The sequence below is a fragment of the Centruroides vittatus genome, unplaced genomic scaffold (assembly GCF_030686945.1).
Source record: "Centruroides vittatus isolate TY-2023 unplaced genomic scaffold, ASM3068694v2 contig_971, whole genome shotgun sequence".
NCBI classification, from domain to species: Eukaryota; Metazoa; Arthropoda; class Arachnida; order Scorpiones; family Buthidae; genus Centruroides; species Centruroides vittatus.
In genome coordinates this window covers 1,859,033-1,883,852 of record NW_027122644.1, presented here as the reverse complement: position 1 = coordinate 1,883,852, position 24,820 = coordinate 1,859,033, and the positions used below count along the sequence as shown (strand labels likewise).

Sequence of the window (24,820 nt, the reverse complement as noted above, 5' to 3'; positions counted from 1 at the left end):
ATTAATTAACTTTAATTGTAGTCTCAAATGTCTCAAGATTTTTACATTTCATAGTAGTACTTTCAACAGTTTATGAGTTTTTTCTGTTTCTTTTTTCTGGCAGAAATGGTTCATCATAGATTCAATTTCTTATTCCTTTTTATATTCTCATTTATTAACATTGATTCTTTTACAGATGTAAATTATCTTAATGTATTAAAAAAACACTGATGCTTAGTTTTTATATACTAAATTAATTTATTTGTGTTTGTTCCAACAATTTTTAAAATAATAAATTGCATGATTAGAGTTAAGGATACGCTTAAAAGTACACAGCAAAAGTTTTAACTTAAAACTTTTAAGTATAAAGTGAAAAAAAAAAAATATATGCTTGAATTTAGTATGATAAAAATCTATTGCTTTTACTTTAAGTTTAATTAATGTCACTAAGCATGGTTTTGTTTTATTTCTTAAATTTAACAATTTTGCACAGTATAGCAATTCTTATTTAAAAATGCTCTAGGATATAGAAAATTTCAATCATAAATTTTTTAGTAACAGCAGGATTTTTCTAAAAGGATTTTTTTTCATTTTAAATTCATTTTAAAATGGAAAAATATTACAAAAATCAAAATGTTACAAATTAAACATTCTATTGTTATTATTTACATGTAAAACAAATAAATAATGAGAGAACTTTAAATTCAAAAAAGAATAGGATTGCCCTTCTTTATACAATAATAATTGTGTGCATGTCTGTAAACCAACCATTGTATTTAATTATTGTAGGTATATAGTATTGATACAATGAACACATTAAAGCATTGGTCAACAACGTAGGCAGAATTTTTTGATGGATATTACAGATCAGAAATCATTATTTTATTTTCATAATGTCTAATGTCTAAATGACAATTTAAAAAAATATATTTTGAAATTAAAAATTACACAGAAATAAAAGTACTAGTTTAAAATACTTGAATAAAATTTTGTTAATGTTAATTAATAATAAAAAAACAGAAATAAAATTTTATTTAAATATTTCATATTTTTAAAAATTTTTGATTTTGTCACGTTAGTATTTGTTTTGAAATAATTTAGAAATTCACTGGTCTTCTACTATAATAAGTTTCCCAAACTATTAATTATACAGAATATTTAGTAATTATACAAGGGTAAAAAAAAGATATAACTACTAAGTTACAAATAATTTTACATACTAATTACTATATTTTTATTTATTTATTTATGATTTGTTCATCATATAGGCTTAATATATTTTGATATGAGATTTTACAATATAAAATCTTACTTGCATACAAAAATTAGGATGATTGTTTCTTAGAAGACTGTTTATTGTTTGTATGCAAAAAATTGTATGTGTAAAATAATTATTAGCTTGCTATTTAAATCTTTTAAAAATAAGAAAATCTGTGAAAAATCAATTAGATACTAAATTATGTATTTAAAAACCTGAAACATAATGAAACAGATGTCACTATATTTATTAAATTTAAACATTAAATGAAAATTTTTTATTTCATTCTTACTTCAGGATTTTCTTGTAATGGTGGCCTTTCTAAATGCTTATTTATTGGAAATAATTCTGTCATTTTCGAAACATCACCTGTAAGTTTTGATTTATATAATTATAAGTATAAATAATTTTCTTATAAAATGAAATGTTTAACTTCACTTACGTTTGCAATAGAGAACTTTTCCTAATGAGTGAAACAAAAATAAAGATGAATCACGTCCACAGAGTGCAGAGTTCATTTTATTTTCATTAGTTCTGTCTTTTTGTTTATTAGTTTTTAAATATTGGATTCCTAAATTTAAAAAAAAATTAAAATTCATTTTTCTAGTAAATGAATTGCATATGCAATATTTTTAAATTATATTTGAGAAAATTATTAACATATATTTCTTGAAATTATATTACATTTATATTGTATTTAGCATATTTTATCATTCAATTACTAAAACATAAAATATGCTAAATAAGATGTTTCAAAACTATTCATACTCTTAATGTTATACAAAAATCTAGACAAAAAAACTAATTTTTTTGTTAGAAAAAAAAAGTTTTTTATATAAAAACTTGTAATTTTTATCATTTTATAAAAGAGAGTATATTAAATTCTGAGTGTTTCTTTATTTCAGTACAGTATTACTGTCAGTCTTGATCTGTAGATTCTGTGAATGCTTACATTCAAGAAAGTGTAATGATAATATTCAATCATTTATTTATTAATGGTAATTTCAATTTATTGATAATATAATTAAAAGTTCTGTAGGTTTAATATTATAAGTAACAAAGCAGATGAAAAACTATTTGCAATATTTTAGAAACAATGTCATTTCTGTTCAAAAAAATTAATAAATTTTAATTTTATGTTAAACAAGATTTAAAACCTAACTGAATTTCTTTTTTACTTTATAAATGAGAAAAAAGTTAATTCTTTATTGTTGTCAGATCATCAATTCAGACAGACACATGGAGCAACTATCTTTTTTCATAAAATTAACTCTACATTCAACCTTCATTCTATCTGTAAACAAATTCATATAATCAAAACCCTTTCTCATTGTCTTATAGAAGTACAAACATCTGGATATTTGGTTGCAAAATAAATCAGTTCTTTACTTGAGATGGTCATTTTCATTCTCAAATGCAAATGTATTTAAATTTAATATTTTGGCTATGATATAGAAAAAATATGAGCCCAAAAACTGCTTCCACTGCAGTAAGCAGCAGTAAGTCAAAAGTAACATTGATTGTGACAGTGAGTAAAACTGGCAAGCAGCTATTCATTACATGGGAAAACATTTTACAAACTATTTAAATATTATTATTTTTTATTTATTTCATAATTAATTATTTTAATTAATATTTAGTCTGTTCACACCTATTTCATGTAAGATGTAAACAAAAATCATTCTGTAGCTTTCAATCCCTTTTATGATTGGCTATGCCATAGTTTGCTATATGCTAAGAACATGACAAAATATATAGTTGATTGAAATGACAACAATGTCAAGTAACTCTACAGTAATATGCATGCAGTGTTAATACACAAAAGTATTGAATTCATATGTAAGTACTGCTTTTAGGTAAAGATGTAAATATCAGCAGTATTTATAATTACATTGATTATGGCATTATCTATGACAATCTATGGTTTCTCATATTTTGTTCTTTCTAGAATAGCTGCTTGTCAGTTTAAGTCACTAATGTTAAAATCAATGTTATTTTATAGAATTAAAATATTCTATAATTTTAATTTAAACCAATTGGCATTCTTTGTTTGAAAGATTACACAGGTCTACAAATAAAAACTTTTTGAAAAAATTAAAGACAAAGTCTGCCCAAAAGGGACCCACATTGAAGACTAAACTGGAAAATTCTGAACTTCAATATAACATCAATTAAGTACTATAATTTTAAACAAATCAAAAAATATTTATTAAGATAACAAAATTATGGACAAAAACTTTTAAAAGATAACAAATTTATTCCATCTGTGCAACAAAGCTACAAAGTTCAACCAAAAATATGTTTCCAATATATACTTTTGTACCCCTTTTCACCACCTTAGGGGTGGAATGTTGAAAATTAATTTCTTAGTGGTTATCTACGTCATTATAAGAATGCACTGTCAAAATTTCACGTCTTTAGTATAAACAAACTAAATAACCTGCACAAATTAATACATAATTTTCAGTTTGTTACATCATTTTTTGTGTAAGATTTCTCTAGCAAATTGATTGTTACTCATAGTCATCATTGCCCAGAGTGGTTTGCTCTGGGAAATGATGAATCAGTCAGTCAGGACATGTAATTTTATATATATAGATAATGCAATCTTTATGGCTTCTTGCAGATTTTTACTTTTAGCAAAGTTTTACTTTAATTTAAAAATTTTTTTTATAAGTTCTTATGAATGAAGTAATCTCAACAATTGCTACTGTAAATACTGAATGAGAACAATTCAGAAAGTGGAAAAAATTATGAAAAAACAAAACTATTACATCTACTTCTATGCCAAATTATTTAACATTTAATTATTAATAGTAGCATGAATATAGTCTGATATAATCTGGCAATCCTTTGGCTTTACTATGAACTATCATAAAATTAACTAAAATTTGAGTAAAATGTTTTCAGTATAATGTAACAGAAAAAAAAACTATTAAATGAATAGTTTTTCTGATGTTTTTTCTTACTATATATAATACTTAATTTTATTCTGTTACTAGCTAATTTATTTCAATATATAGTCTTTCTATTTGTTTTTTAAATAGCTTAAAAGAAGTCTTATAGTAAAGATGAAATAGTTGCTCAACTTTAAGATGAACTATCTTTCCTGTTGCATAAAAAACATAAGCAATGACAAAGTCCAGGTTGTCATAAATTATGCCTTTCGTTTTATTCTTCAAAAACAGATCTATTTGAATTTATAACATTCATTGCTTATCATATTATAAATTATTATTAAGAAATGTAAAGAAATGGTAGATTTAAAGAAAAATAAATATGTTTGAAATGTTTATTCATATATGTTATTGTACCTATTTATATTTGCTATTATTTTCTTTAATAAAAAATAAAAATTAAAATACTCACGTGAATCATAATTAAATTGTAAAGTATTAATTGCATTTCTAATATCACCTGCACAACTGTCTGAAAGTTTTTCTATTAGTAGTTTTGTTTCTGCATCATTTTTACAGTTTATCTAAAAAAGTATTGCAAAATTTAACATAGATAAATTATCTTACAGTACAAAAGTAAAAAAAAAAAAATACTTACACCTGCTTCTTGTATAATTCTTCGTAAAGCTTTTGCAACTAATGATGGTGCAATAGAATTAAAACTAATGAAAAAATATATTAAAACTTTTAATAATTATACAGCACAAGTAAAAAAAAAATCAAGATACACTAACCTAATAACTGATATTTTCAACAATTCAATAATATTCTTTGAAAAGAGAAGTTGTTCTAATGATTGTCCTCTAGAATTATCAGTAACTATGAAAATTAAAGGACACCTTCCCAATCTGTGATATTTCCTTGATTAAACAGAAAACTAAAGAATCAGTTTTACACAACATAAGTATTAAAATAGTATTTTTAAAAATTTTAACTTGATAATTGTCTTACTGAATTATGTTATGAAACTGTAATGGTTCTTTGAGAAAAATGTTTGGATATTCCTAAATAAAAAATGAAATGAAATGTGAAATATAAAATAGTTAAAAATTTTAAAAATTTAGAAAAGAGAAAAAACCTCAACAAGAATTATTCTTTTTCTTCTATCACTAGCAAATAAAGTATATTTATTTGTTTTTAATATAAAGCGAGTAAATTGGACACTTTGAGATTCATATTTTTCAAATTTCTGATCCAATTCTGAGAAAAATAAATAATAAACAAACAAATGAATTTCAGATTCATTCATATTTAGCTGACAAAATTTTAAGTTATTAACATAACATCATAACATAAAATACATATACAAAATATTTTAAATTAATTATATAATTTTATTTAAAAAAAAAAAAAAATTATTAACAAACACTGATTATTTACCTAAATTAAAATTGTACACATTTACATAATATTTATACACAATAATTAAATTATTAATTTTTATTTAAAAAAAAAAAAAAATTATTAACAAACACTGATTATTTACCTAAATTAAAATTGTACACATTTACATTTGTTTCAGTACACAATAATTAAATTTATTAATTTTTATTTGCAAAAACCTGACAAACTAATACATAATTTTCAGTTTGTTACATCATTTTTTGTTGTGTAAGATTTTTTTCTCTAGCAAATTGATTGTTACTCATAGTACATCAGCTATCAATAACTCATAGATATCACAATTTGTTTTTTTGAGATTTGAGTGATTTGTATAGAAATAGAAATTTAGTAGCATTTGTATTTTCCACTTTAGCTATAAAATATATTTCTTATTTTTTTTCAGTTAAATCTTTACATGTTTAAAGAATTTGTAATATGTCATGGTGTGGAAATGTTATTTAACTACACCAATTTTCTATTATTATTATTATTATTTTAAATGCTAAATAAATTTTCAATCTCTAAACTCTATTAAACTCTTAAATGAAATAAGAAATTAATCTGATTTTATAGTATTGTTTAAAAGCCAAACTTAAAAAATTTCATAATTTGAGGGATTGATATAGATAAAAGTTTTCATTTTTAAAATTAATTTAACCTTGATATGATTAAGATAAATAGTGCTAAAGCTGCAATTTTTTAATATTACAAATTAAAAAAATTAAATATTTTTATAGACTTTTTAAATAAAACTTTACAAAACAAATGATTTTACAGATTCAAAAAGTTATAAATATAAAAATTAATTAAACTAAATAAATCTTTATTTCATTTGTTTATATAATACTTTCTAACTAGATATATTCATGCATAAAAATATAAATATTTAGTTTAAAATAGAATCTGTAGAATTATATAGCTACTTATATTTTAAACATGTAATAAATATAACGAAAAACAAAACAAACTGAGATTGATTTTTTCCTGTTTAAGGTAATATAAGCAAAAAGTCACTTTTAGTGCAAGACTTTTGTTATAAGAATCTGCAAGGATTGAAACATGGTCCTGAATGTTTTAATCCACTGTAAAAATGTGGATTCCCATTCTGATATATACGTTAATGTACAAAACAGTGTAAATAAAGAAACAAAACCAAGATAGAATGATTTTCACAGATAAAAGTGCTATTCTGTATGTGTGTCATTATACAAAGATGTGTTTATATCTTTTGATCCTTGCATGACAAAAATATTCAGAGTTTTAATGTTAGTGGTATTAGAAATTTTTTTGTTGTGATATGTTGTACTTCTAAATTTCATGATTCATTTATGTTAATTCATTGTTTGCTTTGTAACCAAATTCAATATATTATCAGAAATATTTACTATACCAAAATCTAACAAAGTTTGAGATGAAGAATGAGGTATATTAGACCATTCTACTAAATCAAGTTGCATTTCTTTGGCAAGAACCTTCATTGTAGCAGTTTTCCCAGCTCCAGCTGGTCCTGTGAGTAATAAGATTGGTGAAATCTGTCAAGATAAACAAATATTATTTTAAAATATCAAAATTTTTTCCTTTAAAACAATATTTATGTAGCAAATATTGTCATGCTGAAAAGAGTATTTAAGGCGGTGTTCAAGTTAAATTTGTTTCAGCTTACATAGAGAATTTTTACTTACATTTTTATTCAAAATTTGATCAAAATAATTTTTCAACCATTCTTCAACCTGTGCAACCTTCTTTTTATTTACAGCAAGAGTATCCTTTAAAAATAATAAATCATCAATTCACTGAAGTTTTAACCATTAATAAGTATGTAGTCTCAATTTTTGAAGTAATTTTTAATGTTAACCCATGTAATATGAAAATTACCCTTAAAACTTTCATTCATAATTGCAAATAATTGTTTGAATAGTGTGCATTAAAGTAATTTTTAATAATTGGGATGCAATTTGAAAAAATTGTACACCTATAAATTCCCATTCTTGTCCATTTGTCTGTCTGTCATTCCTTAACTTTGAGAACGGAGTTAGATGGATAAAAGCTGAGACCAGATATGGAAACCTTAGGAGCATGAAACCCCAATTAACTATATACAAACCTCTGATGCAAACCGAAAGTCTTGTTATTTCAATTTGAAAATTTCCCCTAAAAGGAGTTAGATAGATGACTGACATGACTCTATTGCTAGCAGGAAAAGTATGATGTACAGGGGCAAAACACTACAGTAATAATTTGTGGTGGAGAGCATATACAGTCAAGTCCACATAAGTCAACACCCAGATAACTCGACACCATCGGTTAAGTAGTCAGTTTCTGTGGTCCCGGCCTAACTTACATAGGCATTAATGTTAAAAAACTCCGGTTTACTCGACACCGTTTAACTCGTCACTATTGGATAAGTCAATATACTTTTGCTGTCCCACACTCCGATAAGTCGTCAACCCTCCTGAAAAAATGAATTCACTCCGCACGTGTGGTGCAAACTCATTTTTTTTCAGGAGGAAGACTCAATTTATTTAATAATATATAATTAATATATTTAATAATATAATAATATATTATTATTATTATTAATATATATATATATATTAATAAAAATGCCTTAACATTTTATGTATTTTTATGTATAAAATAAACAAAAAGGAAATATACAATCTATTGGGTTGTTCGGAAAGTTCGTAGCGATTTTTAAGAGAAATAAAAGAAATTGTTTTAATACTAAAAATATACTTTTATTCCATGATGTATGCGCCATTGTTTTTAATGACGTGTTGCCATCTATGGGGCAGCTTCATGATACCCTCTTCGTAGAACTTTCCAGTTTTTTCTGCGAAAAACTGATCCACGTGGTTTTTGCAAGCTTCCAAAGTATCAAAGTTTTTATCATGAAGGGAATTTTGTAGAGAACGGAACAAATGGTAGTCCGACGGGGCAAGGTCGGGTGAGTAAGGGGGGTGGGGTAAAACATCCCAGCCTAGTTCCAATAATTTTTGGCGTGTTCGTAAAGACGTGTGAGGTCTGGCATTATCTTGGTGAAACACAATGCCTTTTCTATTGGCCAGTTCCGGACGTTTTTCTTTAATTGCCATGTTCAGCTTATCCAATTGGGAACAATACTTATCAGAATCAATTGTTTGATTCTGTGGAAGCAGCTCATAGTACAGGATTCCTTTCCAATCCCACCAGACAGTGAGCATGACCTTCTTTGGATGAAGACCGGCCTTTGGAGTTTTTAATGGTGATTCATTTTTCTTACCCCACGATCGTTTTCGGCTGATGTTGTTATAAATGATCCACTTTTCATCGCCTGTCACTAAACGCTTCAGAAAAGGGTCATTTTCATTTCGTCTTTCAAGAGAATCACAAATGGAGATGCGATCCAGTAAGTTTTTTTCCGTTAAGTCGTGAGGTATCCAAATGTCATAACGATTCACGTATCCGAGCTTCTTTAGATGTTGAAATACAGTACTGTTTGATGACTTCACTATGTCTGCAATCTCTCGAGTTGTGTAATGAGGGTTTTCATCCAATAATGCTTTGATTTGGTCCTCTTCAATAACAGGAGGTCTTCCTGAGCGAGGAGCATCTTCAAGGCTGAAATTACCCGTTTTAAATTTTGCAAACCACTTTCGAACAGTTGATTCTGATACAGCACTCCCACCATAAACATCACATATCTTTTTTGCTGTTTGTACAGCATTTTTGCGTTTACGAAAAAAGAAAAGAAACAAGTGTCGATAATGCACGTTGTTCGCATCCATTTTTGCAATGAGCCAAATTAAATGCTATTTGAATAATCTTAACGGTTTTTTTGTAACGGACGCGTCTCAAGGTCATTTATCGTAATATTCATTGGTTTGTACAATTCTAATCATTTTTGCGTCAATCGGTGTCTCAACTGTCGGCTATCAAAAATCGCTACGAACTTTCCGAACAACCCAATACATCAACGTCACACCAGAATCCAATTTTGCATTTTCTCATGCCAGAAGCATTAAGAATCCTTAGACGTTACTTGCCAACAATTGACAATTGCGAAGATGATGTTTTAAAGGCGTTCGTGATCATTGAAAAACAAAGTCGAGACAGTTAAGTGCTCAAAACAAACAACACTAAATGAATTTTTCAGTTTTTCGTCTACAGAGTAATTGTAAATGGAGGACACAATGTATTGTAAGCCTATACTACTGTATAACGCACTACTGTATTTTATTAACTGTAGTTTCGTGGTTTGTTTCCAACTTCGCTTTATTTGTCACATCAGATAACTCAACACGTTTCCACTTCCCCTTGGGGTGTCGATTTATGTGGAGTTGACTGTATTTTAAATGAAATAAATTAAAAACATGATTAAAAATAGCACCTCAGCATTGTGATAATGTCACAATAAATAATTGCTCATTTTATTTAAATAATAATAGCTAAGTTTTATCAACAAATAAATCATCAACAAATTTTCTACCAAGTTATTGATATATAATTTCAATAATTTTCTGAAAATCAATTGGCTTTTAAAAATATAGAAATGGCAAAAGATATTGTTTCTTTGTTATTATAGTTATGTTATAATATGTTTGTATATAATTTGTATTTTTGATAATATAACTTAAAAAAAATAAATTTTTTTCTAATTCTTTTAACTATGGGATATTTGTTATTAGGAGGAAAAGCATTATTTGTTATTATGACATGGCCATTTCTTTTAATAAAAAGTAAAGGATATGGTATATTACATTATTATTTTTCAACAATAATTTGTTTAAAATTTACTAATTATTACTTGATTACTGAATAAACAATAAATAATGTAATAATGTGTAAAAAAACATTCCTTTATTTAAGGCAATAAATTATTATTTAAATATCAAAATTTAAATTACAATAAATAGATTATTACATTTAACAATATATCTCCAACTATAATCTCCTGAAATAAAACATAAATTTAAAAATTAACTTTAATTGTAGTCTAGTTAAGATGAATTTTTTTAAAGCAAGTTTTTTATACAAATGTTTTACAGTAGAGAGTCGTTAATCTGAACCCTGGAAATCCGAACGATTTTCAGTCGGACTGTGTCGTGCTGAATGAAACGTTTTTGATACTAGATTTACTTCTAAAGTATAATTTTCATGTTTTTATATTCTTCAATATATTTATTTTGTTTGTACAAAATAAAGAAATAATTTTTAACGATACGATAGCCTCGATTATTATAATAAAAATTTTCGTTAGGCTTAAAATCGACGAAAATTAAACACGAAGCGACACGCAACGGAGAAAAATTTGAACATCGAACAGGTTAATATATTTTTTTGTACATAATCGGTAATCCGAACAAATCACTAATCTGAACAACCCCAGTCCCCAATTGATTCGGATTAACGACTCTCTACTGTATTCTATATTGTCTAGTACAGTGGTTCTTAACCTTGCTGGAGGTACCGAACCCCATCAGTTTCATATGAGCATTCACCGAACCCCTTTTAATTGGAAAAATAAAATATAATTTTTCAAATTCAAAACATACATATATATTTTATTGGTCCACAAAATAAACAAAACCATTATAGAACAAAACATTACGAACAAAGAACAAAACATTAAGAACAAAGAATAAAACATTAAGAACAAAGAACAAAATTTAAAATCAGTGTGACTGCTGCTGTTGCCTTTTAGACACCAGTTCGGAAATGCGAGGCTTTACCTTGGAAAGTGCCACTCGCATGTCATTTTCGCAACTAAGTCTGTTCCTTTTCTTCGTTTTAATGTCCAGCATCCTCGAAAAGGATTGCTCGCAAAGATATGTTGTCACAAACGGTATCAAAATCTCCAGAGCTTTCTTCGCAATAGTCTGCTATTGTACGTTACTATTTGGTGGCACCAAAACGATGAGAGCGTTGTTGTTTTGAAGAGTTGCTGTTGAACCTGGCTCTGCTGAATTTCAATGATTTCATCCAGGTATGTATCATTGACATCTGTTTTCTCAACATCAAACGTAAACGGCTGCCTCACCCATGCTGGATATAACTCTCTTGAAGGGAAGTACCCTTCACGAGACTTTGCAAGCTCGTCTAAGTGCATGGAAATTGCGTGCTTCAGTTCCCCCGATACAGAAATATCTCCGATTCCAGGCACATCATAATTCTTATTTACACATTCGTCTAGCAGGGTAAAGTTTGCAAAGTTACCGTTTTCTATTCGTCGTTTCCACAACGGTAGCTTTTTTTGAAACGCCTTCAGGGCTTCTTCCGCTTCGATGATGTTGACACCACCGCCCTGCATCTGTTGATTCAGATGATTGAGAGCTGCGAAGATATCAGCCATGTAGGGGAGAGCGGGGCTAAAAGTTCCCAAGGTAAGTTGTTCCGATTGAAATAGCTCCACAAGGAAAAAATATATATATATAATTAGTAAATATGTCATGAAATCAAATGTTTCTGCGCACCGACGGCAGCTATCTTAATCAGGCCAGTGATGTCCGGTACATTGGAAAGAGAGCCTGTACGTCGCTGATCCACATAAGTAAATATTTTCGTGTTTGATATTTTTGGTATATCTGGCGAATTTAAATAATTAGCGATTAGTTATTTGGTATTTTTATTCAAAAATATATTGAGTATCTTGATATACTACGCTAAAACTGTATATGTCTCATAACCTAATCTAGTAGTTGTTGTTTTGAACCCATGTGTTATCGGGGCTAGATGTTCCTTTCTTTGGGGGCATGTTGTGACCTTGGAACAACTTGCCCCAGTTCATCTGTACCGGTAATGCAGTAAAAATAATGTTTTTTTCCTTTTGCAGTATGCGGACTTATATTCGAAAAACAACACGGGGTTCTGTATCTCAGGAGTTGATGCAAAGAGCTGCAGATGCAGTTATTAAAGATGGTTAAAAAATAAAAACTGTTGCCAGAGAATTAGATATTTGTCATATGACGTTATATAGATTTGTAAAGAAGTTGAAATCTGGAGTAGAAAACGCTGCGATTGGCTACAAAAAAGTAAGATTGGTTTCTATTGAAGAACAGGAAAACAAGTTAGCAGAGTATTTGTTAAATGTAAGCTTTACTGACGAAAGACAAATCTTGGATCAGCCAGAGTCATCAGGAGTTGTAAATTTGCCTGCAACTTCTGGTGTTATACAAGAACTTGGAAAGGATGTTCCTTTCTCCCTTTTCTTTAAGTAAAAGTTATAAATGTTGAAACGTAAAAATGTTTTATTTATAATAAATTTAAGAAAAACAACTAATTATTGATAAGATATTATTGATTAGTCTTTAAATACATACTTAGTTAAATAAATTATTTTTTTTTATGTATTACACCTTCCGTAGATCTTGTAACAACTTGCCCCACCCTGTTAACAACTAGCCCCGAACCGGGGTAAGTTGTTACTTTCTGACTTTAGGTATTGTATTATTAATTATAAAAAAACTTACAAAAAATTAACCCCAAAAACTGTATTTATAGCAAAGTTAGATATATTACTAAATTTTAATCTCTTAATACTTATGCTAGAATTATGTTTCCTTAACAAAATATAAGGTTGATTAAAAAACGGAACTTGTAGCCCCGCTCTCCCCTACGCAAGCATGAGAATAAATTCAGAATTTTTGAAGCAATCTGCATGACCATGTTGGTGCTCTTGCAAAAACAGGGATAATTCCTCACGTAGGGCAAAAACACGATTCAGAACCTGTCCCCGGGATAACCACCGAACATTTGAATGGTACAGAAGTACCTCGAATTCAGACCCCATTTCTTTACACAACTCCTTGAAGATGCGGTGCCTCAGAGCACTATTTCGCACATAATTCACGCATTCCACTACAATTTTTAAGACTTCTGCCAGTTTTGGAGGCATGGTTTTTGTTGCCAACGCATGCCTGTGTAGAATACAATGTGTAACAACGATGTGTGGTGCATTGGCTTTCACTAGCGCACCAAAACCAGACTTTCTTCCCAGCATGGCTGGAGCTCCGTCTGAACAAACTGCAGAAACCATATCCCACGAAAGATTATTTTCTTTGAAGAAGTCATCCACAAGTTTCTTTACATCGGCTGCCTTAGTTGTTGTTGTAAGAGGCTTACATAATAAAAAAATCTTCCTTTATAACGTCGTCTTTCACATAGCGCACAAATACTGCAAGCTGACTTAGACTGGAAACGTCTGTACTTTCGTCGAGTTGAAGGCTGAATTTTGCCGGGCTTGAAATCAGATCTGCAACTACTTGGGCCAAGATATCTTTGCTCATGTCGTCTATTCTGTCACTGATGGTATCATTTGAAAGAGGAATTTGGGATAACTTAACTTCAGCCGCTTTTCCCAGCATGATATTCGCCATCTTCAACACGGCTGGATTTATGAGTTTTTCACCAATATTGTGTGGTTTGCCCTGCTTTGCGATAAGGTAAGCGACTTCGTACGATGCTGTAAGGATCGGTTTATCGATGGGTACAAAGCCGAGGACAGGCAGACTACCCTTTTCATCAAATCTGGCCCTCTTCACCTTGAATTCAGCGAGTGTTGTATTTTTGTAATTTCCATGCAGATTAAAGAAGTGTTCTCTTAGTTTTGCCGGTGCTAGACTAGAATTGCTCAACTTGGCATTGCAAATCATGCAACAAGGACGCTGACTCCCATCACGTTCCGTTATACATGTGAATTCATATTGTACATATTCGTCCGACCACTTTCTTTTTTTGCTCGACATAGTATGAAGGGATTAAAATATTTAAAAAGAAATCACACGACGTACAATCACGACAGTCACAATTCGAATACTGGGCGCACCAAATTTCCTGCAGCATAGAAAGGACAAGCGATGTTGTGTAATCACCCGCAGCCAATGATAGCCGAGTGGGGCGTGTCATCACGAACGTATGAGTCGGGTGTGTGCTTGACCGTCTTGCAGGTCGTTTATACGTGTATTCGATTGGGACCTCTTCACTTCGTTTCAGTTAGAGAGTAGTAGAAGTTAGAGAGTAAGAGAAGTTAGTTTCCCAATAGAACACACGTTATGTAGCATTAGTTTTCGAAACCAATACGGTTTCTACGTCACGATGACGTCAGGTGGTGACCTCCGCCGAACCCCTGAGACTGACTCGCCGAACCCCAGGGGTTCGGTCGAACCCAGGTTAAGAACCACTGGTCTAGTAAGACATTACTAGACATTATCAAGGTACCCACTATCAGAAAAAATTCTTTAGCAATTTGACTAGTTAGTTGTGGAAAATGTTAATCAATTAAGAAAAATTATTTAATACATTTGTTATTTTTTAACTTTAACTTTTGTATTTTTTATACCTTATAAAAGGCACCATTGTGTTGAGTACATTGAACATTTTAAAACTGATTATTTGGGACAAAAATATTCTTTACAGTATGCACTTGGCTTATAGGACATATTCTAATTTTTAGATAAATTTTAGATACAAAAAAGTCCATCTTATAAGATAAAAAATACCATAGTTTATAGTGTTTGCCTATTCTTTTTATATTAAACTAATTTGCAATGGAATCAATTCATTTAAACTAGGTAGCCCAATGATTCAATTAATGTTAACTCAGTTAAAATATAGAGAGAGTTGCAATTAATTGAAGAAATGTAATTAAGGGTTCAAAAAGTGCAAGCAAAATTAAATAAATAAATAAATAAATAATAATAATAATAATGAATAAGAATAAATAATTATTAAAAATAACTATAAAAATTAAAACTAAAAATAATAAAATAAACTCTGGCCTTCACACCAAAACAAAAATAAAATTAAATTAAAAATCAATATTAATTAAAATCAAACCAATTGAAAATTAAAATGATTTTAAAAACCAATTAAAAGTTATTTTGAAATTTTCAAATTGTAAATCAAATTATTTTATATAAGTCATCTTAAACTACTAAAGTATAATTCAATTTTCATCTAAAAGAGTTATTCCCTCATAATCAGAATCAATCATTTCATTTTTATAGTTATTAAATGTAAAATTCTTAAAAAAATTTTAAGGCTGACTATGGAGGAGTGACTGTATTTTGTTGTTGATGTTTTATTTCTTTTTAATTTTTACAAATGGAAATGTCATGTAAATGACAAAAGATTTCCATCCCCAATTAACAGTATAATTCAGATGGATAAAATATAATATATAAAAATACAAGTGTAAATAGAAAATAAAAGAAAACATTAAAAAAGTATTGATAAGATAACAATAGGCCAAGAATATTAAACACTAAAAATTAAAGTATTCATGTGATAAATTTTCAAATCTATATTATGAGAGATGTAATGAAAGTAAGATCTTTGAGAAATTCTTAGTCTATAAAAAGGAGTAAAAACACATGATGTATTGGGTTGTTTGGACAGTAATTTCGTTTTTTATTACTGGAGGATTAGATGTATTTTTACCAGCCAATTTCATTTTAAACCACATTTTCATTATATACTTTGATAGCTGACATTTTAAGGCTTATTTGTAAAAAATTTTATTTGATTCTGTACAATTGGTTTTTTTTCAGTGTCCCATCAAATATGGAAAATTAAAAGCATCATTTTCTTTGTGTTTTCCTTTTTTATTACCAAAAAATCAAAATGATGTTCAAGCAAGAAAAAAATTGTGGTACATGTATGGAAATGTGTTGAGAGAATGACAGTGCCAAAACTGGTTTATAAAATTTCATTTTGGCAATTTCAACATTGAAGATGCACCACATTCTGGATGGCCAGTTGAAGCTAATGAAAACAAAATAAAGGTACTGGTTGAAGCAAACTGCCAAATAACAACACGTGAAATCACTAAGAGATTAAATTTGTCAAACTGAACCATTTATGATTACTTGAAACAAATTGGTTTCATTTCAAAGCTCGATATATGGTTCCACACATTCTTAAATATTTAAAAATTTTAATTAAAATAAAGACAAAATCTGCCCAAAAGGGATCACCATTTATTTTCTGTGTTCCAAGACAACACACTTTTCGATGACTGACCTTTCTTTCTAAGCTATTTTAATTAAACAATAATTCTCCATCGGACGAAATTTACTGATTTAATTTTTTTTTTTTTTTTTAGCTTTTACCAGACAATTTAACAATTGATTTGAAAGTGTACTGCCATCGAGTAAACAAATTGAGTAATATCATCAGATAGAAAAGGCCAGAATTAATCAACAAAAAAGGTGTAATGTTTTACAATGATAATGCTAAATTTCACACAAGTTTGGTAATTCATCAGAAACTGTTACAGTTTAGATGGGATGTGCTAACACACCAACCATATTCGCCAGATCAGGCACTCTCAGATTATTACTTGTTCAGGTCTTTACAAAATTTTTTAAACTAAGACATTTACTTGAAATGAAAATGTCAAAAATTACTTGGATTTGTTTTCTGTAAGCAAACATCAAAACTTTTATAAACGTAGAATCATGCTGCTACCAAAAACGATGGAAACAGGTATTTGACCAAAATGGTCAATATATAATTCAATAAAATATTTATTTATTATAAAAACATTGTTTTTTTTCCACAGAAAAAAACAAAATTACTTTCCAAACAACCCAATATTATGCAAGTTTAATTCAGGAATTCTTAATCTTAGCCAACCCAACTAACTACATTTCTGTTAAAATATTTATGAAAGTGCAAATGGTTGAAGTATTTGACACACTCTTTAAATATCAGAAGACCTAGTCTCAACCTGGCAACATTTGGATGATAAGTACAGGGAAGATTGCAGAGTAAATTTAACATTAAATAAATATTTTCAAGTTCTTTCACGATTTTATTTAAAAGAGAAGGGACAGCCATGGCCCGAATGTCAAATTTCATCTATTTAATCAATTTTTATTTCACATTGAATGGTATAAACAAATAAAAATTAATTTTCTTTAGAAATTTTATGTTGAATAGCTGAACAGTCAAATAAAATAATTCTACAGATTACAGGTAAGAAACCTTGAGAGTATTAAATAAATTTTAATCATTTTATGTAATTTTTAATTATTTGAATTTAAAAAAAATTATTTTTAACAATTTATAAAATGTTAATGTATTAAAAATTGTTCATTACCTTCGAAGTGGGAGCATATTTTTCAACCCATGATTTAATTTCATTCTTTACAAATGTTCCTTTCTGAAATAATTTATTTTTATCACATGTGGATTTTTGCTGTAATTTTCTTTTCCTGTTAACTGTACGTTTTTCAGATTCAATATGAAAGTCATCATTATCAAATGAAGAAGTTATCCATGATTCATTACTCTAAAAAATAAAAATCAGTTATTATGACTTATTTATTAACAAAATATTAAAACCATTTAAACAAAGTAGAAGATTTAAATAAATATAAAATAAAAATGTATGTAAACATAATTATTGAATCAAGCTTTCTAATTAACTTAAATTGAAATTTCACACTATAGCTTGAATCTCTTTAATCCTTTGGACCTTTGTAATTGTAGAACTGCAGAAATGACCTTTAAGACTCTTAAGGAAATTACCTTTGTAAACATATGCTTATTCCATATATATATTGCAGTGCTATCAACAATGTTTCCTCTAATTTTTTTTGTAGATGCGGAACATATACTTCTCTGAGCAAAAAATTTTTTGCTGAGCAGATTCTGAGCAAAAAATTTTTCTGAGCAGATTCTGAGCAAAAAATTTTTCTGAGCATATATATATAAAATCTTATTTTTTCCTAAAGCAGAGATTAAAATTCATTTTAAAACATACTTTCATACAAAATATTATCTTTTGTCAATGATTTAATGTATCTAGTCGAAATATACGTAGCAATAATCATGTTGCAGACAGAGTGAAAAATAAGAAAACAACAATTCAAATCAGTGTGCATGCTCACCTGCGCGGCATATAAATTCTCATGCGCGGCAACAATTTAAGAAGTGCGCGGCCGCACAGCATAGAGGAAACATTGGCTATCAAAGGTAGAACCAAGCTAAAACACAAAACAATACAACAATTAACACTTCAAAATAAAATTTTTATTGTTTTATATATATAAAGTCCAAAACCAAATTAACACTTGTATCTGTAGAAGTCAACAAAGTCTTCATGGTCATCAGTGTCTTTAAAGTATGCAGTTCATCAGGTATTTGTACATCAGAGGCAGAGGAGTCCAGAAAAGTAAATTTTTGGCTGTTGTATAGATTACTCCTGGTGGAATTTTGGGACTGAGTATATATCTGAACTGAGGGTACCAAGACGAGTTCAACAGTACCCTACTTTTGGACCAGAGACAAAAAATGACCAAATTATCATATTTACAATTTCTTGCCTTTCACAATGCAGTCTATCCATTTTAGAGTTTTCCATGGTAATGTATTTAATCCAGCCGTGCATGAACTAGCAGACATGAATATCAATTGAACTGAAATAAAAGGTTTTCTATTAGCCTAACTATGGACAGTCACCTCCCGGAGGAGTAGGTTAGGTTTTTTTTGGACAAGCCGCAAAAGTGGCGTGTAATACTAGCTGACCGTGAGCAATAGCAAGCATGTCAGCGACTGAGGAATCTTAGGCCCTGAGGTTGAGGAGTGCAGGGCGTGCAAAAAGAACTTACTCCAAATGCAGATGATCAGTGTGTCTGTGGATCAACATCTGCCTCTGTTGAAGGTATATATGGCCGACTTGCCAGATTGCCTGTTAAACATGGCAGGACACTGACAGGCTTAGTAGAGAGAGCGATGCAACTCCTGATCATCGTGTGATTGCCGGAAAAAAGTATAACTTTCTTATTTTTCACCTCCAGTCGAAAAGTAGGGTATCGTTGAACTCGTCTCGGTCCCGAGTTCAAATATATACTCAAAGTCCCGAAATTCCATAAGGTGCAATCTATAGTATTTCCCTTTTTTCATAGTCCTAATAAATCCAAAACCTTTTACTTAATGTATAAATAATTTCTAGATTTTTCTCTTTTTCTCAAATTCTATAAACCTCTATTATTTTAAAGGCTTTACTCTTTAGCGATCTCCTTTGGGGTATTGTTATCAAATTCTGGAGTACCTGGTAGAGATTAATCATTATTATAGCCTCATCACCTAAATTATACCATCATTCATCACTCTAAAACTGTACAGGCATTCTTAAAATTATCCATCTCATATATTTATATTCTATAAAAGGATTACTTGAAACATGGAGACAATTTAAGGGTGTACTATAGATTACTCCCTATGGAATTTCAGGACTTTGATTATATATTTGAACTCAGGGGACCAAAACGAGTTCAACGGTACCCTATTTTTGGACCGGAGCCGAAAAATAAAAAAGTTATCATACTTTTTCCCGGCGATTGCGCGATGATAGGGAGTCGCGTCGCTCTCCGCTAAGTGACCTCGCTATCGCGATCGGGAGTCGCGTGCTTGCCGTTAAAATTGCCTTTAGTAGACGTTTCCCCCCTTTTTTACTTTGTTCAAGAACTACCATGAATCAATCACTAGTTTAGCACATGGCGGTGTGTGGTGGCTCCCATACGAGAGGTCAGTCGGGAGCACAAACAGTGGGAACGGCCGCCATGTTTGCAATCGCGCGATGATCGGAAGTCGCGTCGCTCTCTCCGCTCTCGTATTACATGTTTACCCTCCGGAAGATGACTGTAGTCCGACATCATGGTTTACAGACTTTACCGCAAGATGGCAATACTAGCAACTACGGTGCCGTCCGCACGAAGCATTAAAAAAGTATGGTAAGTGAAAAAGTATGATAACTTTTTTATTTTTCGTCTCCGGTCCAAAAATAGGGTACCGTTGAACTCATTTCGGTCCCGAGTTCAAATATATAATCAAAGTCCTGAAATTCCATAGGGAGTAATCTATAGTACACCCCAATTTAACACAAACTGATCTTGGATCAAAGGTTTTTCAAATTTCAAAGCCTCCTCAATCCGCTTTACTTTTTCTGGATATGTTAGATTTTGTTGTCTCGAAGACTTTATTATTACATCACAACACAACAACTTAAGTTGCTGAAAAAATTATTAAAAAGACTAATGTTTTCAGCCAAATCTATTGGCCATCATCAGTTAAACCAAATTCAAAATAAATATAATGGAACATATTTAAATACAAAAAAATTAACGATAGAAAATACGCATATATATGTGTAAAAAATAATAAAAATTTATTATAACAAACCGTACATATATATAAATACATGCATAAGATAAATAAAATAAAATATTATATCATTATATACTAGTAATGTACAGTACATAAAATAAGAAATACAAAAAACAAAAAAAATCAAGGCATATATTATGAGCTCTAACTTTTTAATTAGGTATTTCCATGCTGATGGTAATCCCTCAGCATCCCTAGCAATAATGCACGTATCATGCAATCTACTTTTATAGATTTCAATCTTCTCCGCATTGATAACCAAAGTGGAGAATGCACTGACTTAATAATATTTGATTCATCTCACTTAACCACAGAGCCCTCAGACTGAGCCATTTGCAACAGTATCGTTGGATCCTTTGCTGATATTGTATTTGTGCCTCCTACACAATTATGGCTAGAAGTAACATTTTATATACTACTAATCTGTATATGCATCATTTAGACATTGCTACAATAATAATATAATGCTTCTTTATTATCTGTATTCGTAATCAGATTAAGAGTCTGAAAGCTTAATCAATAACCATTAACATAAAATAAATGATAACTATTTAACTTTGACTCTAAAAACATTACCTTTCTAAAAGTTTTAAACCAAAAAATTCAAATCTTGTTCTTGCTTTTAACACACTTTACATTCCTCATTTCTTACCTTTTGCACACTTCACACTTCTCATTTGAAATTGTAATCCTTTGGCTGTGTCATTCCATAAACTACATTACTGCTCCCAAAATGACACAGTGTGAGAGAGTCAAATAGAGCAATACCAAATTAGTTACGATAATTAGTAAATAAATAGTGTGAAGTCAGTTGCACAGACGAATAAAAATAAGACTGGAAGAGAATGAAATGTTTTTCCTGAGCATCCCCAATTATGAATATCATCATTTGAAAGTGCTCAAATATTTCAGTTTTTATTTCCATAATATTTCAGTTTTTATTATATTAGTTAATTTAATTTTTTTAAATGTTATTTTTGCCAATCATTTTTTCTAAAATAGTGGGCAAGATTGCAGATGTGAATGACATTGTTGGGACCTTAACAGAGATACTGAGCATGTCCATAGCAGGAAAAAGTGAAAGGAATCATACCTCTAAATGTGTCTCTGAGCAAGATATAGCCCTCTGAATTCAGTCTAAAATCTACTTCCAGGTGCTTTGGTGAGTCATCCTGCATGCTCCACTAAGCCTATTGCACATTTAACAGACAGTACAGTACAGTACAGTGATCAGACATTCTAACAATATTTATTGGCAAAGAATAAAGAAAAGTTGGTACTTTTCAGTTAACTGGGCACCATTCAATTTTCAATCCAGTTTTAGAAAAAACGATGTTTAATTTCACATCTTTTACAGATAAACCTTATAAACATGTGTATAAACATGTATAATTATTTTTAAAAAATAATGGAATATGTTTATACAAACATGTGTATTAAACATATTCAATTTCGCTAGAAATAGTAGTAAAAATGACCGGCGCCCAGTTAACGGAAAAGTACCAAAAAGTCCAACATCCAACCTTTGTGAGATATCTTCCTTCAAACGTGGAACTCACCGACAGCAGTTCCAGTCACCATCTTACTTGCAAGAAAGTCATTATAGGCACAGTGATCAGTGCCTATAACAAATAATAAATGCATTAACTTCTACTGACTAAAAACAGCTTTTTTCTTGTATCAATACTACTAAACAGTCACAAACAAAATCTTTTACCAGTGTTGTACTTGATACAAAAACCTACTAACGTTTTCGGCCTCCACCAAGGCCTTCTTCAGGTGCTGAACTGACCGGAATCACCCTTGGACCGTTAGAATGATGCTTCCCAAGTAATAAACATTATACGTATCATGTTTATTACTCAGTATATTGATACATATAATGTTTATTACTCGGGAAGCATTGTTCTAACGGTCCAACGGGAATTCCAGTCAGTTCAGCACCTGAAGGCGGCCTTGGTAAAGGCCAAAAACGTTAGTAGGTTTTTGTATCAAGTACAACACTGGTAAAAGGTTTTGTTTGTGACTGTTTATTACTCACTCCAGTGTTAATACAAGGTGTGACAATTTAATTCCAGGACTGGTCGTGTAGTGCTGCAGTATCAGTGTGCAGAAACTTGTCTAAGCTTGTCATAATAGTTCAACCATCTGGCTACTTGTCTGCAAAGATTTGTTCATGTCTCGTAACTCGTTTTTTTTCTGTACTCCATTCACATATTGCTGTGAGAAAGTGCTGTCACATTTTTTCATGGAACAAAAAGCGAACATTAAGTTTTATTACAAGTTGGGTAAAAGTGCAACAGAGATGTATGCCCACATCAAGCAAGTTTACGGGATTGATGTCCTTTCCTGCTCTCATGTTTTTGAGTGGTTTGCGCATTTCAGAGATGGTCGGGAAGACCTTGAGGACGATGCTTGCCCTGGACGACCTCAATCAGTTCAAACATCAAAAAAATCAGAGACTTGCTGCGATATGACCGTCGAATGTCTATTCAGATGATAGCGGAGATAACTGGTATCAATCTGGAGACAACTTGCTTAATCATCACCGAAGATTTGGGCAAAAGAAAAATCTGCTCTCCCTTTGTTCTGCACTTTCTCACTGAGGACCAAGTGTCTCTGGCTGAAAGCATGTCAACAGTTCATTCAAGATGTTGATGATCTTGAATGAACTGGATTTACTGGATCAAAATCACATTGAAGGAAGGAAGATTCGACGACCTGGAGGACATACAGTGCAATGTGACTAAGGAATTGAGAGTTGTCAACAGAAGTGACTTTGCCGAGTGTTTCAAGAACTTGTACAAGCGTTGCAAGAAGTGCATTGCCCTCTAGGGGGATTACTTTGAAACATATTAAAAGGGCTTTTCATTATATGTTCTTTGTGTCCTTTTATTACCCCAGTCCTGGAATTTAATTGTCACACCTTGTAGTTAAAAGACATTTATCAATACTACTGCCTATTCTCCATGTTCAGTGTCGTCAAGGCTTGCTATCATTCACCTTGACTAACGCTCCATATGTAATCGTGTCCTTCAGCACTCACACCTCAGCACCCAGGTGGGCAAGCACCCACACTCCCTAAAACTAGATAACATTGAGTACACCATTAACAGTCAAGTGGTCTACTCGAAGCCAACATAGTTGCACGGGCTAAATAGTTAAATGCAACAGTCTTAGCAAATCGTGCAGATACCACTCATTGGTGGTGACCAGACCCTGAACACTGGGAAGTTCGGTCGTGGGTTCGCGCCGCAGGCTGGCTGCTAGGAGTTTTCCGGGTTTTCTCTTAGCCAATAATGACTGAATAGGAGACCAGTTCCCATAAAAGTCCTCCCAGAAGGCACTGTTTCCCATGCGTACGTTTAGGCCATGTGATAAATGGCTGGCTCTTCGGTCGCAAAGCGATCAATAACTGCTCTTTGGAGGAAAGGCGTATTAAGGCTAAAATCTCCATATGAACCAGGGTGGAGAAATAAAGAAAGAAAGAAATCGTGCAAATAGTGATTCGGGGGGGGCATAACTCACAAAGGGTCACATTTATAGGTGTGGTTCCTTTCACTTTTTTCCTCCTATGGACATGCTCTGCAGTTCTGTTAAGATCCCAACCAATCATTCACATCTGCAATTGTACCAGTGTGAGCTGCGACTTATTTTTTAACTCTTAATCAATTCAATCTTCTGTTAATAGTTTATATGTGTTTTAATAAATTAAAAATAACAATTATACTATAAAATTACCATTTTCTCTAAATTTCTTGATAATGGTGCCTAGATGAAATCAGATATAAATAAATATATATCTCAGTGAAATCTTCACAGGTCTCTGTTTTATTATTTTAGTTTGCATTATTCTAATTCAACTTTCGAAGGTTAACACACGAAGTTTCAAATTCGATAACGATTACAGCGCTCCCTACGGAAAATTTTACAAAAAACTTTACTAAATAACTATTTTCGCTAATTATGAAAATAAAAATTATAAGGAATATAATTATTTTAATAGATTTAAAATAATTTAAAATATAAGAAAAGTAATCTATTCGGAGCGAATAATCTCTTTACATTAATCTCTTCACTGCACGGATTAGTT

General features: G+C 30.4%; 1 protein-coding gene across 1 annotated transcript in view; it reads right to left on the bottom strand.

Annotated features, from left to right (window-relative positions):
* The window catches only part of Rad17 (Rad17 checkpoint clamp loader component), a 29,011-nt gene extending 4,380 nt beyond the window's left edge, over nucleotides 1–24,631 (bottom strand). The window contains exons 1-11 of the mRNA XM_067282896.1: nucleotides 24,469–24,631; nucleotides 17,657–17,848; nucleotides 7,260–7,343; nucleotides 6,968–7,109; nucleotides 5,273–5,394; nucleotides 5,146–5,198; nucleotides 4,929–5,054; nucleotides 4,793–4,856; nucleotides 4,607–4,718; nucleotides 1,680–1,808; nucleotides 1,530–1,606 (exon numbers count right to left, since the gene is read on the bottom strand). Coding sequence (XP_067138997.1) covers nucleotides 1,530–1,606; nucleotides 1,680–1,808; nucleotides 4,607–4,718; nucleotides 4,793–4,856; nucleotides 4,929–5,054; nucleotides 5,146–5,198; nucleotides 5,273–5,394; nucleotides 6,968–7,109; nucleotides 7,260–7,343; nucleotides 17,657–17,848; nucleotides 24,469–24,471 — 1,104 coding nt within the window. The 5' untranslated portion in view covers nucleotides 24,472–24,631. The remainder of the gene's footprint in view (nucleotides 1–1,529; nucleotides 1,607–1,679; nucleotides 1,809–4,606; nucleotides 4,719–4,792; nucleotides 4,857–4,928; nucleotides 5,055–5,145; nucleotides 5,199–5,272; nucleotides 5,395–6,967; nucleotides 7,110–7,259; nucleotides 7,344–17,656; nucleotides 17,849–24,468) is intronic.
* Between the last annotated feature and the right edge of the window lie 189 nt (nucleotides 24,632–24,820).